Genomic DNA, 14,555 nt, shown 5'->3' on the forward strand with positions numbered 1-14,555 from the left:
TTCCCTTTAATGAGCAGGATGTTACATTCTCTCAAGAGAAAGCAGAGTACCGGGTGATTCTGTTCTGTATCACCGCTCAGCACCCTACAATTTGCTGTTTTGTTCAATTATACTGCAGAGAAGTCAAAGCCAATTGTAGCTTTGATCTATTATGGGCTAGCTGGGAAAATCTGTGTGACGCTGTGTAAAAATGGGGCAGGGATTGACGTTTTCCTGATCTGAGATTCTAAATGTTAGAAAGCATGAATATAAGCCTAAATCTCCTCTGAGCAATGGCGTCAGTCTCTTTGAGGTATGAAAATCCTGAAACCAAAAGGTATTTCTGTCCGTGACCTAGCTGCATCAGATGCATGTGAACTTAGTAATGGTGGAGCACATCACCATTGCGAGCATGTCCTCAGTAGCGGGGGCCTCTAGGTATCGCCATCACAGCAAGAAGACACAGTCACTGCTCTTGAAGCACTTGTAATCCCAATCACTAAAATCTCATGTTTAACTATTTTAAATATTTTCAATATTTTGAAGTCTATAGCTCTCATTAAATGAATACCTGCTTGTTTGATTAATTACTGTAAGAGATGTTGTTAAATAAAAGAAAAAAAATAAAAAAAACCTGGTTATTCAACAATGGAAGGTCCTTGTCAGGCACTTCCTGTTATAGTGTGACAATGCTCTGTCACTGCCTCCCAATTCTGATCCGGCATTGTCATCCTGGCATGTGTCTGATAGAAACTGCAATGTGTTTCAGCACACATTACACAAACACTTTCCGCTGTTGTTACCTTCAGGAAACTCACCCTGAGAAATGTCATACAGCCATCACTGGAGTGCATGTAGCCATGAAGTGGCTGTAAAGAGGCTAATAAAAGGTGAAAACAAGTATTTCACTAAAAAAAAAAAAAAAAAAAAAAAAAAAAAAAAAAAGCATGTGACAAAAAGTGCTTTAGCAAACTAAATGTCATTCAGCTAGGGAAACTGTAATTGTCTGTGGTCAATTGTATATGTTATATCTGTTTTTTTAACCTTTTTTAATTCAGGTACTTACACAGCACCATCAAAGGACACAGCGCTTTACATATATATATATATATATATATATATATATATACGGAACATAATACTACACAAACATTAGATGTTGCCATGGTTTAATTGCACATAACATGTAAACATTCACAGTGCAGGGAGGAAAAAGTATGTGAACCTTTGGACTTGCAAAAGAGCACCTGGATGTTCCACAGCACTACTGGCAAAATATACTGTGGACAGATGAAACCAAGATTAACTTGTTTGGGAAGAACACACAACACTATGTGTGGAGAAAAAAAGGCACAGCACACCAACATCAAAACCTCATCCCCACTGTAAAACATGGCGGAGGGAGCATCATGGTTTGGGGCTGCTTTGCTGCCTCAGGGCCTGGACGGATTGTTGTCATTGATGGGAAAATGAATTCCAGAGTTTATCAAGACATTTTGCAGGAAAACGTACGACCATCTGTCCGCCAACTGAAGCTCCGCAGAGGATGGGTGATGCAACAGGACAATGACCCAAAGCATACAAGTAATTCAACAAAACAATGGCCGCAACAGCACAGAATACGCCTTCTGGAGTGGCCCAGTCAGAGTCCTGACCTCAACCCGATTGAAATGCTGTGGCATCACCTTAAGAGGTTATTGGTTGAGGTTATTGCTGCCAAAGGAGGGTCAACCAGTTATTAAGTCCAAAGGTTCACATACTTTTTCCTCCCTGCACTGTGAATGTTTACATGTTATGTGCAATTAAACCATGGCAACATCTAATGTTTGTGTAGTATTATGTTCAGCAGACTGTGTTCTTCTATTGTGACTTAGATGAAGTTCAGAGCACATTTTATGCCCAATTCATGCAAAACTCCACGTAATCCCAAGGGGTTCACATACTTTTTCTTGCAACTGTGTATATATATATATATATATATATATATACACACACACACACACATCCAGGGGTGGACTGACCATTCGTACACTCAGGCACTGCCCAAGGGCTCGGGGTCAGCAGGGGGCCCCATAAGATGCCCCTGGTACCTTTCATATGCTTTTTTGGGAGTGATTTGAGTGTGGGCGAGGACACAAGGGCCCCATGATCCCCTATTGTCCGGGGGCCCCATGAGTTGTCAGTCTGCCTCTGCACATATACATATATATTAGGGAAGCAGTAATACCGTTTTTCTATTGGCAAGTACGAGTACCGATACGTTCAGTGCTCACCGATACCGATTACTGATACTTTGCGGTGCGTTTTGCGTTAATGGATGCAAATTGCACCGCAAAGAATAGCATGCCTTTTTGAACAGGAATGTGATTCCTGTCCAAATCGCATACGGTTTCCCCACTGCTCCTGTGTGAACCAGGGCTTGTCATAAGAGCAGTGCGGGAAACCTCCCTGTAGGCATTCCAGGATGAGTGTCAGTGGTAGGAGAGGAGAGAAAGCGTTGGGGATTTGAAATCCCCGCCACTTTCTTTTTCCTCTCCTTGCAGCGATAACAGTTCGGGCTCCGCAAATGATCGGTTAATGTATCGGTAGTAATTTCACGAGTACGAGTACTCTTGAAAATACTGGGCATCAGTGCATTCCTAATATATATATATATATATATATATATATATATATATATATATTTACATCAGTCCCTGCCCTCAAGGAGCTTACAGTCTAAGGTCCCTACCTCACATTCATACATACACATACTAGGTACAATGTTAGATAGGAGCCAATTAACCTACCAGCATGTCTTTGGAGTGTGGGAAGAAACCCACACAGGCACAGGGAGAACATGCAAACTCTAGGCAGATAGTGTCATGGTTGGGATTTGAACCGATGACCCTAGTGCTGCTAATTGGAAGTGCTTACCACTTACCATATGTATACGATTTCTTTTTGTATTCTTACTATTTATTTTTTACAAATAAACAGGATTTCCAGAGTGTTATATGTCATGTAAATTTCCAGCACAGCAAATCTAGCCTAGTTTCAGGCACCCTTTATCTTAGATAAACTTCTGACAACGCTATCCACTAAAGCATGAGTCATTGCAGTGACAGCTTGAGGTATTGATCTCTATAAAGAGCAGGCCTTCTACAACACTGTAGTACAGAAAAAACTGGAAAGCACATTAAAAAGGAGGATAGAACTCACCTCTGCTAGCTGGCTTTAAAATTGTACTGCATAATATTTTACATTTACTTGTTAAAGGAAAAATTTTTTAAACATTTTATTGTCCTTTAGATTCCTGATAAAAATTAATAAAGGAAAATATCTACAAAATCATTATTTAATCCTTTCAAACTAAATGTAAACCCTAACTGGATGACATTTAGTTTACTAAAGCACTGCGTTCATAAATGCTACTTTTTTTTTTACTTTACAAAATACTGTATTTACCAATTATTCTCCCTTTGTTGCATCTCAAGCCTGCTGATCTCCTGCAGCTTCTTCGCAGCCACTTCCTGTCTATATGCACTTGCTCTGGGGGAGCTACCATGATGAGCCAAACTGGCTCAAAACAAATGTCCCTATGACAGATTAATCTGTCAGCCCGCTGGATGTGCGGTATATACAGTATACTGCGCTGAGCCAAGCGGTTTCAAAACGTACCGGTACGTCCCTACTGTAATCAGCCCGCTGGATGCGTGTATGTACGGTAGCTGAGGCTACATACAGTATACACTGGGCCAATCACGGCGAGTGATGTATTCTACTAATAAATACAAAGCCTGCTCGGATTGGCTGAGTCAGAGAGGTGGGCTGATCATGTCACAACCTCAGCCAATCCGAGCAGGCTTTGTATTCATAGATGTCATTCATGAACTTATGATGTCAGAGGATGAACATGAGGATTTTGAAGGATTTTAAGTACCGGTAAGTCATAACTATTTCAATTAAAAAATCTGATGGTGTTGTCTCGGAAGGGGGGTTGTCTTATACGACAAGTATAACCCAAAACCTATGTTTTAACTGGAAAATTAGGGGGTCGTCTTATACACCCAGTCGCCTTATACGCCGGAAAATACGGTAGTGATGGTGCAAGCACTTATGGTTGCCGCATGTGACAGGATGATAAAGCAAGAGCACTATTGATAGAGATAGACTTAGGGATTGATTTACTAAAGGAAAATAGACTGTGCACTTTGCAAGTGCAGGTGCTCCAGAACTTAGTAAATGAGGGGAAGGTCTGCTGGCTTTCATCATCCAATCATGCTCAAGCAAAAATACTGCTTTTTTATATTTTCCTTGCACGTGATTGGGTGTTCTTTGTAAAGTGAAGTTTCACCTCATTTACTAAGCTCTGGAGCAACTGCACTTGCAGTGCACAGTATATTTGCCTTCAGTAAATCAACCCCAGAGCAGGGGCGAACTGACTATTTGGAAACTCGGGCACTGCCCCATGAGATGCCCCTGGTACCCTTTTCATAGGCTTTTTTGAGTTTGGACAAGGACACAGAGGCCCCATGATCCCCTATTGCCTGGGGGCCCCATGAGATGTCAGTCCGCCCCTGCCCCAGAGTGTTATCATCCTATAACAGGAAGTGCCTGAACAAGGACATTTGTGGCAGGATCAGCAGGTATTATTTTAATGATTTAAAAATGCTGAAAATTACCTTTTGATAGTACAGTCACATGGCAAAGCATAAATGTGACTTTACTGATTGGGCTTACATACACTTTAAGTTTGTTCACATACCATGCTACAAGGTAATGCTAAAGTAGTTAGATAAGGAAATCTTTGCACTTAGTGATACTTTCATGTCCCATTTAAAGCAAAATAACTGGTTTGTTAACTGACAAGGAGGAAAGAGCAGAGAGGTGGCCTCATGAGCCCATTGCTGTTCCTTCATTGTCTAATTCCAGGCTGGGGCTAAGGAGATGACCTGGCTGTGTTGCTGAGCTGCAGAAAGGTTGGGTTGTCCAGTAGGGCTGTAAAGACCTCAGGACTGACGGACAGAAGAACAGCTCCCATATATGTATTATAATTCTACTTTTAGCTGTTTGCTTGGAGTCCAACTCTAAATTCTCTAAATGTGAGCCACAGTGATTTGCAGGCCTCCCTGTAGGACAGTGGTTCTCAACCTGGGGGTCGAACAACCCTTTCACAGGGGTCGCCTAAGACCATCGGAAAGAACATATTTCCAATGTGAAAAAAGCAGCTACTGTGTAGAAAGCAGCTGCTGTGTTGAAAGCAGCTACTCTGTTAAAAGCAGCTACTGTGTTGAAAGCAGCAGTATTGGAGGTAAAATGACACTTCATGAATTATAATTACTGGGTAAATAATTTTATGGTTGGGGGTCACCACAACATGAGGAACTGTATTAAAGGGTCACGGCATTAGGAAGGTTGAGTACCACTGCTGTAGGATGGATGTGATTTTCTCATGACTTACCGCCAGAATGTAGATGTTTCCACTGGAATCAGTATACTGCACATCCTCTATTTTAACACTTTTCTTCTTCTTTTTCTTTTTCTTATTCTTCTTTTCCTCCTCCGCCTCTCGTTCTTCCCTCTCAATGTCCTCCTCACTCTTGAGCTTGACAAATGGCCACCAGCCTTTCATGCGCTTATTTCTAAAGATGGAGAAGCGTGGTGTGGCTTTGTCCTTGGCCAACTTGATGGTGCATTGTCCAGACGTCTTTGCACCTCGCACCATGTCGCTTAATTTCAGTTCAATCGATCCTGAAATATGAAAACGAATGTTTGTCGATCCAATAAATATTGTTTCTACTGTACCCAATTTAATTTCAACAGAAGTAAAATGCTGATGCAAAAATTAAGGCGAACATCTAATTTATTCCTGTGGGAAAAGTCAACACATTCCTTTCTTGCAGCACACGCATTTTATTTTTATTCCCAAATGTGTCTCAAATAAATTGCTAAAGGTAAATTACATTAGTACTTATAAATTTATTTTTTTAAAGCCCAAATGAGCTTTCAGTTGAAGGGTTCAAGCACACAACCTAAAATAGGTATTTTTTATGCCTAACCTAAATCTCCTGGAGCCACATACGGCCTGCTGTACAAGTGAATGGTTGTGTGCAGCCCAGGGGCGGACTGACAGCTCATGGGGCCCCCGGGCAATAGGGGATCATGGGTCCCCTGTTTCCTTGCCCACACTCAAAGCACACCCAAAAAAGCCTATAAAAGGTACCAGGGGCATTTCATGGGGCCCCCTACTGACCCCGGGCCCTCGGGCAGTGCCCGAGTGCTCGAATTGTCAGTCCGCCCCTGGTGCAGCCTTACTCTTCTACTTTGCATTGGCGCTTACCTGTGCATTTACATAGGACTTATTTTCTGTATGTGAAACCTCTGCATTCAGAAGTTGTGTCTGTTGTGCATGCTCCAGCAAACATCAATGCAAAGAAGCATCAACAGTTACAAGAGTACAGCTGCGTATAGCCGTCCATTTGTACGGCAGGACTTACGCAGCATATGTGGCTCCCCTGGTACAGGAAAGCTCCAGGAGATTCACGCTAGGTATAAAAAATGCCTATTTTAGTCAATGTGCATGATCCTAATCAACTAAACACATTCCATGTATTTCTAGTTAATTTTCTTTAGAAAGCAGCCACAATTTGAGTAGAAAAGCCTGTCCCCTGCCAGAATGCTGTAGAGAATGACCTTTGAGCTCATTCTGGTCTCTCTGCAGAGGTCTGACACACTCCCCGGCTGGAGATTTCCATTCAGCAGAGAGCATAAGATTTGCTGATTGCAGAGCTATATGTCTGAACCAGCAAGGGGTATGCTGGACCTTTGCAGAGGGGCTACTGTTTCCACACAGAAAGCAGAGGGCTCTTTTCTCTACATGATGCTGGCATGGGACAGGATTTTCTACTCAAGCAATGTCTGCTTTCTAAAGAAAATGAACCATAAGACTTTGCAGACCTTTTTTTATTTACCTGCAATGCATTTAGCGAATGTAACCTAAAGATTCCTAGATTGTAAGCTCCAAGGAGCAGGGCCCTCCTATCCCTCTTGTATTGAACTGTATTGTTCCTGTATTGTCTCCCGTTATATTGTAAAGTGCTGAGCAAACTGTTGGTGCTATATAAATCCTGTATAATAATAATAAAGGTTTTATAAAGAATTTAAAATAATAAAGAGAATATTTTTAAGATAACAACTAAGTATTAGTGAGCCAATGAAGATGGGTCTCTTAATGCAGCTGCACACTGATCCGTTGCAGTTTGACTGCAGCGTACTCGCGGAGGAGCGGTGTTTAGTACTTCTTGGGAGGTGGTGTGACCAATTGCAACTGAGGGGCGGGTTCCTTTTGGGTATTTAAGGGAGTGATGACAGGAGATGGACGTCTTGAGAACCCCCGATGGGAGGGGTGAAACGCGTTGACGTATTTCCGGTCTGCACTCCATGCGTCTGACGTCATTTCCGGTGAGTTGAGCGCACGCTGAGCGGTGCGTTTCTGCGGCCATCTTTGGGAACTGTGCTGGTCTGTGAGGATCCTCTGCTTTATCCTGTGGCTGTGATGTGGGATTCCTGAGTTAGGAGGCTATAAAGTGCTCATTTTCCATTTGGAGGCCATGGTTTCAATAAATGTGCTTTTTAAAGTTGCTGACATGTGAGTGGCCTTAATCTTTGCTTTTAATTATATTGTTGATTGGCAATATTACACTATTTGAGATTTTTTTCTCCCGGTTGAACGGTGGAGCCTATTCTGATGGTGAAGAATTCCATAGAGTGGATACTAAAGAGGGTTTAGGATCCCTTTAAAATCCCTAAAGGCTTCTCATTCATCAATATCTGGTGAGTGCATTTGATGTTGGTTTGCACGGGTGGAAGGTGGAAGCTTCTTTACATTTGAAGAATTTTGGGAAATTTCTATTTTCATCATACACGGACTTTTGATGTTTATTATTAGTGGGGACATTCACTATTAATTTATGGTTTATGATATATTTATTAGTATTATTCACTTTATGTAAAAAAGTTTTATTTCATTTAGAGGTCTATTTTTGTGCTGTTTATGTATATTTGGTATTATATCGGGTGGTTTTGATAGGTTTTCTAAATTTAAAAAAAAAGCACCAAAACCACCTGATATAATAGAAGTCTATGGCAAAGCGTGGCTAACCTGCACAAAAATTGTGGAAACACTGTGCTGCATCTGCACTCGATGGGAAACCGCAGCAGATCAATGTGAAGCCACATACTTTCTAGTCAATGGCTAAGTCATTTAGCAAGGATAAAGATTCGAGAGTTCGAAATCTTGCACATTTAAAGCTGAGATTCGGACAAATAGTTAATGCGGTGTTTACAGAAGAATCATTAAAGCTGCAACTGCAAACTGTTTGCATAATTTGAGCATATGGAAATCGGATTTATTCTTGTGGACGGGACATCTATTTTGAGCCCCAATAAATGGTGGCATCTCAATAGGGATGGAGAGTTTGCATCTTTCTGTGAAACACACAGCATGGATCTTCCAGGAGTGTAGACAGGTGAGTATATAACTTGGATGGATAAATATGCAAAAAAAAAAATCTCTGTACATCAGCTTGAGAGAAGGTCAGTACTAGAAGCCTGCTTCAGTCCAATGCTGATAGAAAGAGAGAGTAGGTTGAGTAAACCAAACCTTTGATTCTTCAGGGTGCTTTCATCTTTAAAGTGAACCTGTGCTTTGCTCCTGCATTATTCTCTATAGAGTCTAACGGAGCCATATCCCTACAGGCTTGCTGATGGACAGCTTTACCATTTGGGCATTTGGAGAAAAGCCACCTATACACAATACCATGCAGGCCAGTGGGCTTCAAAGATGATAGAAGTACTTCTCAGCTAGCAAAGGTTATGACTCCTACACTGGGTGCCCCTTGCTTTGAGCTTTATCTATCTATCTATCTATCTATCTAGTCGCATCCAACCCTTGGCGATTGCATGGACCGTCACTCATAAGTGACTTTTTTCTATGAATTCTCTTAGCAATTATTTTACAGGGTAGGTTGCCAGGTCTTTCCCCAACCCCTACCATGCAGGAGATCCCACGTGGCCAGGGATGAAACTAGGACAATTTAGACTGAAGCCAATTAACCTACCAGCATGTCTTTGGGGTGTGGGAGGAAATCGGAGTACCCAGAGGAAACCCACACGAACACAGGGAGAACATGCAAACTCCATGCAGGAGGCGCCATGGTTGGGAATTGAGCCCATGACCCAATTACTGCAAGGCAGAAGTGCTAACCACTAAGCCACTGTGTTGCCCATTTGAGCTTTATACAGGGGGTATATATTAGTTCGAAGAGGACAAAGGTAGGTAGGGCTATTAAGTTTAGGCTGTTTAAAAGGTATAGCTAGCCTAAAATAAAAGTATTTTTTTATATACTGTCTTGCAAATCTTATTACCATATCTTCTATACAAAGCAACTTTATTGATCTTAGGTGAAGACACAATTCATAAAATCTCATTTGCCTTTTTGTTAAATACAGTCACAACGTATAGTAAAGTCTTATGGAAATCCTATCTGGACCATAAGTTACATACCTAAAAAGTCGTTGGTAGATATACGATCATAGTCCCACACTTGAAGTGCTAGCACAGCAGGTTCCCGAAATTCGGACTCTTCTAGGGAAAAGAAGGACTCTTTCTTCTTGTATGTGATCTCCTTCTCTGTGGGAAGGTAGTCAAACCGGTACACAAACCTCCAGTTGAAGTTTCCCTCCCCAGTGAGGGAATTGAAATGCACATCTGTTTCTTGCTTTTCACCATCCAATCCTCTTATCCATCTAAAAAAAAATGATAATGTCTTTAGCAGCAACAACTACAGAGTCTATAAATCCATATGCTGCAATGTTGGGCACCAGTCATATGAATCTGACATATTTCACTTTTATCTCAAGAGGAAAAAAATTACTTTCAGCCCATTGAATACACTGTAAATTTACTCGAGACATGCAAATATCAGATGAAGTGCAGGTAATCTGTGTTGACTTTACATCGGAGTTTCAACACCGGCAAATAATAGAGAGTGTGAAAGCCATAGCACGTACCCTTTCACGTAAATGTCACTAGATGGCTCGCCAGTAAACGGGTTAATATCATCCAAGATGACATCGTCTGTGTTCCAGATGACCACACGCAACTCGTAACTACAGGAAAGACAAGTCAGGATGGAGAAAACCACTTAGTATCACAGCGCTGCTATCAAATAGTCGTAACATTTAATTGACCTTCAAAATAACTACAGAAGTTTAACGAGCAGATGGGGCTGGAAGGCAGCCGTTCCTTATGTGCTTTAATGAGATAATTAAATATATTAATTAGAGATATGAAGTATAGGAGTATAGAAGAGATAACTTACAGTGGTGGTAACATACATTTAAAGGGTACCTATCTCAAAAGATGATAAACTGGCATCTGGACTGCAGAGTAGTCACCTCCAGATGTCTACATGAATCTTTGACTCATTTCCAAAGCTCCCTTAGGAGCAGGGGCGGACTGACCATTTCGAAACTCGGGCACTGCCCGAGGGCCTGGAGTCAGTAGGGGGCCCCATGAGATGCCCCTGGTACCTTTTTCATAGGCTTTTTTGAGTTTGGGCAAGGACACAGGGGCCCCATGATCCCAAATTGCCCAGGGGCCCCATGAGTTGTCAGTCCGCCCCTGCTTAGGAGGCACAAAACTTGAGGCACTCTGTTATGTAAGCAAAGTTCAAATGGTTTTGCCATTCCACTACTCCCCATTATAATATTATTTGCCCCACTGAGGAGTACTTTTTTGGCCCCAGTTATGGCTCCAGCTCTCTGCAGGATGGAGGAGTTTGGAGACGTCTTGTATGCATACCTTATTGGTGCTCGTGGTTTGATGTTAACAGGAGGTGGTGCTGGAACATCGGTTGGAAACAAGTCAATCCACATATGAACAGATCCCTGAAAGACAAAATGATCTCCTTTATATCGTGGTTGAAGAAAAAGACAAAGGGTTGGCCTGTAGAAATTCTTAGCATTGTGGAAGGCAAGACACAACTCTTGCGGGAAGTCAAGGCACATTTCATAATACAACTGGCTCCAGTTTTGATGATCATGGGCTTTACTATTTTGTTCTGACCCCATAAACAACTGCTAGATAAATTCCTGGAATCAAAACATTCAACCTTGTCAATCTGGTGACACCAAGAGCACCAAAAGACTCTGACTGCAGCAGTCACTAATGTGTTACTGTACAGTCTCTTCTGTAAATACGTACCCTGATTTCACTGCACATTGTGAGTTTCTTACAGTGTGCATTAGAAACTACAGTGATTTAAATAGAACGTGCCTCATTTCCTGGCTGAAGGACACCCAGCATCATCTAACCATTTTTCATCCCAGCCTGACTGCCCCTGGCCTGCCCCTTTATTCATTGGAGTTCAGTTTTTGATCAGCATCACATGTGAGAGTTACACAGGGCAATTTGTATGCAAATGAAGTCTGCCTGGCAGGGGCAGACTGACCATTTGGAAACTCGGGCGCTGCCCGAGAGCCCGGGGTCAGTAGGGGACCCCATGAGATGCCCCTGGTACCTTTTTCATAGGCTTTTTTGAGTTTGGGCAAGGACACAGGGGCCCCATGATCCCCTATTGCCCAGGGGGGCCCCATGAGTTGTCAGTCCACCCCTGCTGCCTGGGAACGCTCACTCCTACAGAATGACATGCATCCATCAAGGTATTTGGATATTTGCATGACCCCTTCCAAGCGCCAGCCCACTTTTTGCATCAGGCCTGAAGGCTCCTAAGAGCAGTACTGACACAGAGTACTGACATCTTCAGGATGCTTTGTACAGTAGCCTGCCAGCCCCTTCCTCCAGCCATGATCTGCCTGCTTTGAAAAGAGAATTTCCGAGACCCAGTGATGACATCACTGGGTCTAAACAAAAGTATGTCATAAAAATAGAAATGTTTTACAAAAAAAAAGATAATAAAGATATTATTGAAGAGGGTAATAAGGCACCAGGGAAGGCAAAATATAAGCAGATGAAAGTGGTTGTAAACCCTTCCATATACTCAGTGAAGTGACTGGCCTCAGGTGATACACGGTGATGACAGGTGTACTTGTCTATCTGCAGTCTTCCCTTCTCTACATCCGTTCAAAGTGCAGACTTTATAAAGCATGTCTGAGAATTCAGGAAAAAAGGGAGGGTTGGAATTACACACAGCAGAGTTCAGTTAGGAGAACTCTGGGAGCTGATTGGAGGGAAGAGTGAGCCTCAGCCTCCTCCACACAGCACACAGGAGGCCATCAATCTGTTGGAGATCCCTCCCCTGTCACCATTTTTCTCTTGTCAAAAAAACTTGTCAGAAGTGCTTCATGCTGATAGCAGAGGAACAAAGCAGCAGACAGAAATGACACCTAGTGCTCTTAATGGAGACAAGTACACACTATAGAGGGATATGCTTTGTTCATATTTCATCTTTAAGGTTGACAACCACTTTAAGCTTCAGCTGTAAGCCACCTGATCAGGGTTGTACAGGCAGTAGATATGCCCCTGTGTGAAGCTGCCCATCTCATAGAAGATAATCACTCTTTGGTTAGGCAAAGGGAACTCTCAGCTAACCTGCTTGGACTTTTGCCCCTGAGATCCCCTTCCCACTCAAGACAAACATAGTGGATGAAATATGTAATGAGATAATAACCAAATATTTTAGCACTGAACTAGGCAGTTTGTGAACGTTTCCGTGAGAAGCTATATCACTCTGGTGTCTATAGTTCAGATCTAAAGTTACTAAACCCACAACGGTAAAATCAGTCTGTATATGCAGTAAAGCATGCTTGATATACTCACTGTGGAGCCTAAGGGGTTAATCCTCTGCATTGTGTAAAAAGGCTGTTTGATCCTGACTTCTCTGATCATCCCCTTTTTCCAGTGCCCTCTCTTATCTTCTGATAAGACATATCATGTGGAGTCACTCTGCACATGCTCAGTTTGGTGTGTATTGCTAGAGAGGTTTTTTTTTTTTCTTTGGGAGAGTGCATGTGATCAGCACAGGGCCAATCAGCACTGTCCAGACAGAGGTCAGGGGTCCTGCATCTTCCACAGCAGAAAGAAAACTCCTCCTACAATATTTAACGAGTGCTCTGCTGAAGTACACGATTGCTCTAATGGCTGATGAGAAAAGGTATTTAGCAATTTATATTTACTAAACTAATTGCACTTCCATGTTCTGTGTACTGTGGGAGACCAGATATAGTGAATGCAGGGTCTGGGGAGACCAGATATAGTGAATGCAGGGTCCGGGGAGACCAGATATAGTAAATGCAGGGTCCTGGGAGACCAGATATAGTGAATGCAGGGTCCGGGGAGACCAGATATAGTGAATGCAGGGTCCTGGGAGACCGGGTATAGTAAATGCAGGGTCCTGGGAGACCGGATATAGTGAATGCAGGGTCCGGGGAGACCAGATATAGTGAATGCAGGGTCTGGGGAGACCAGATATAGTGAATGCAGGGTCCGGGGAGACCGGATATAGTAAATGCAGGGTCCGGGGAGACCGGATATAGTGAATGCAGGGTCCGGGGAGACCAGATATAGTAAATGCAGGGTCCGGGGAGACCAGATATAGTGAATACAGGTTCCGGGGAGACCAGATATAGTGAATGCAGGGTCCGGGGAGAACGGATATAGTGAATGCAGGGTCCTGGGAGACCGTAAATAGTAAATGCAGGGTCCTGGGAGACCGGATATAGTGAATGCAGGGTCCGGGGAGACCGGATATAGTAAATGCAGGGTCCGGGGAGACCGGATATAGTAAATGCAGGGTCCGGGGAGACCGGATATAGTAAATGCAGGGTCCGGGGAGACCGGATATAGTAAATGCAGGGTCCTGGGTTTAGTAACACTTTAAGATATAGTGAATGCAGGGTCCGGAGAGACCGGATATAGTAAATGCAGGGCTCTGGGAGATCGGATATAGTGAATGCAGGGTCTGGGGAGACCAGATATAGTGAATGCAGGGTCTGGGGAGACCAGATATAGTGAATGCAGGATCCTGGGAGACCGGATATAGTGAATGCAGGGTCCGGGGAGACCAGATATAATGAATGCAGGGTCCGGGGAGACCAGATATAGTGAATGCAGGGTCCGGGGAGACCGGATATAGTAAATGCAGGGTCCGGGGAGACCGGATATAGTAAATGCAGGGTCCGGGGAGACCGGATATAGTAAATGCAGGGTCCTGGGTTTAGTAACACTTTAAGATATAGTGAATGCAGGGTCCGGAGAGACCGGATATAGTAAATGCAGGGCTCTGGGAGATCGGATATAGTGAATGCAGGGTCTGGGGAGACCAGATATAGTGAATGCAGGGTCTGGGGAGACCAGATATAGTGAATGCAGGGTCCGGGGAGACCAGATATAGTGAATGCAGGGTCCGGGGAGACCAGATATAGTGAATGCAGGGTCCGGGGAGACCAGATATAGTGAATGCAGGGTCCGGAGAGACTGGATATAGTAAATGCAGGGCTCTGGGAGACCGGATATAGTGAATGCAGGGTCTGGGGAGACCGGATATAGTAAATGCAGGGTCCTGGGTTTAGTA

General features: G+C 43.1%; 1 protein-coding gene across 1 annotated transcript in view; it reads right to left on the reverse strand.

The window, feature by feature from the left end:
- LOC149465757 (fer-1-like protein 4) overlaps window positions 1-14,555 on the reverse strand; it is a 213,680-nt gene that overhangs the window by 15,664 nt on the left and 183,461 nt on the right. The window contains exons 40-43 of the mRNA XM_089673264.1: window positions 10,826-10,911; window positions 10,033-10,131; window positions 9,527-9,768; window positions 5,423-5,712 (exon numbers count right to left, since the gene is read on the reverse strand). Coding sequence (XP_089529390.1) covers window positions 5,423-5,712; window positions 9,527-9,768; window positions 10,033-10,131; window positions 10,826-10,911 — 717 coding nt within the window. The remainder of the gene's footprint in view (window positions 1-5,422; window positions 5,713-9,526; window positions 9,769-10,032; window positions 10,132-10,825; window positions 10,912-14,555) is intronic.

Source organism: Staurois parvus, unplaced genomic scaffold, assembly GCF_062004578.1.
Source record: "Staurois parvus isolate SC_StPar_1 unplaced genomic scaffold, SC_StPar_1.0 ptg000137l, whole genome shotgun sequence".
Taxonomy (NCBI): domain Eukaryota; kingdom Metazoa; phylum Chordata; class Amphibia; order Anura; family Ranidae; genus Staurois; species Staurois parvus.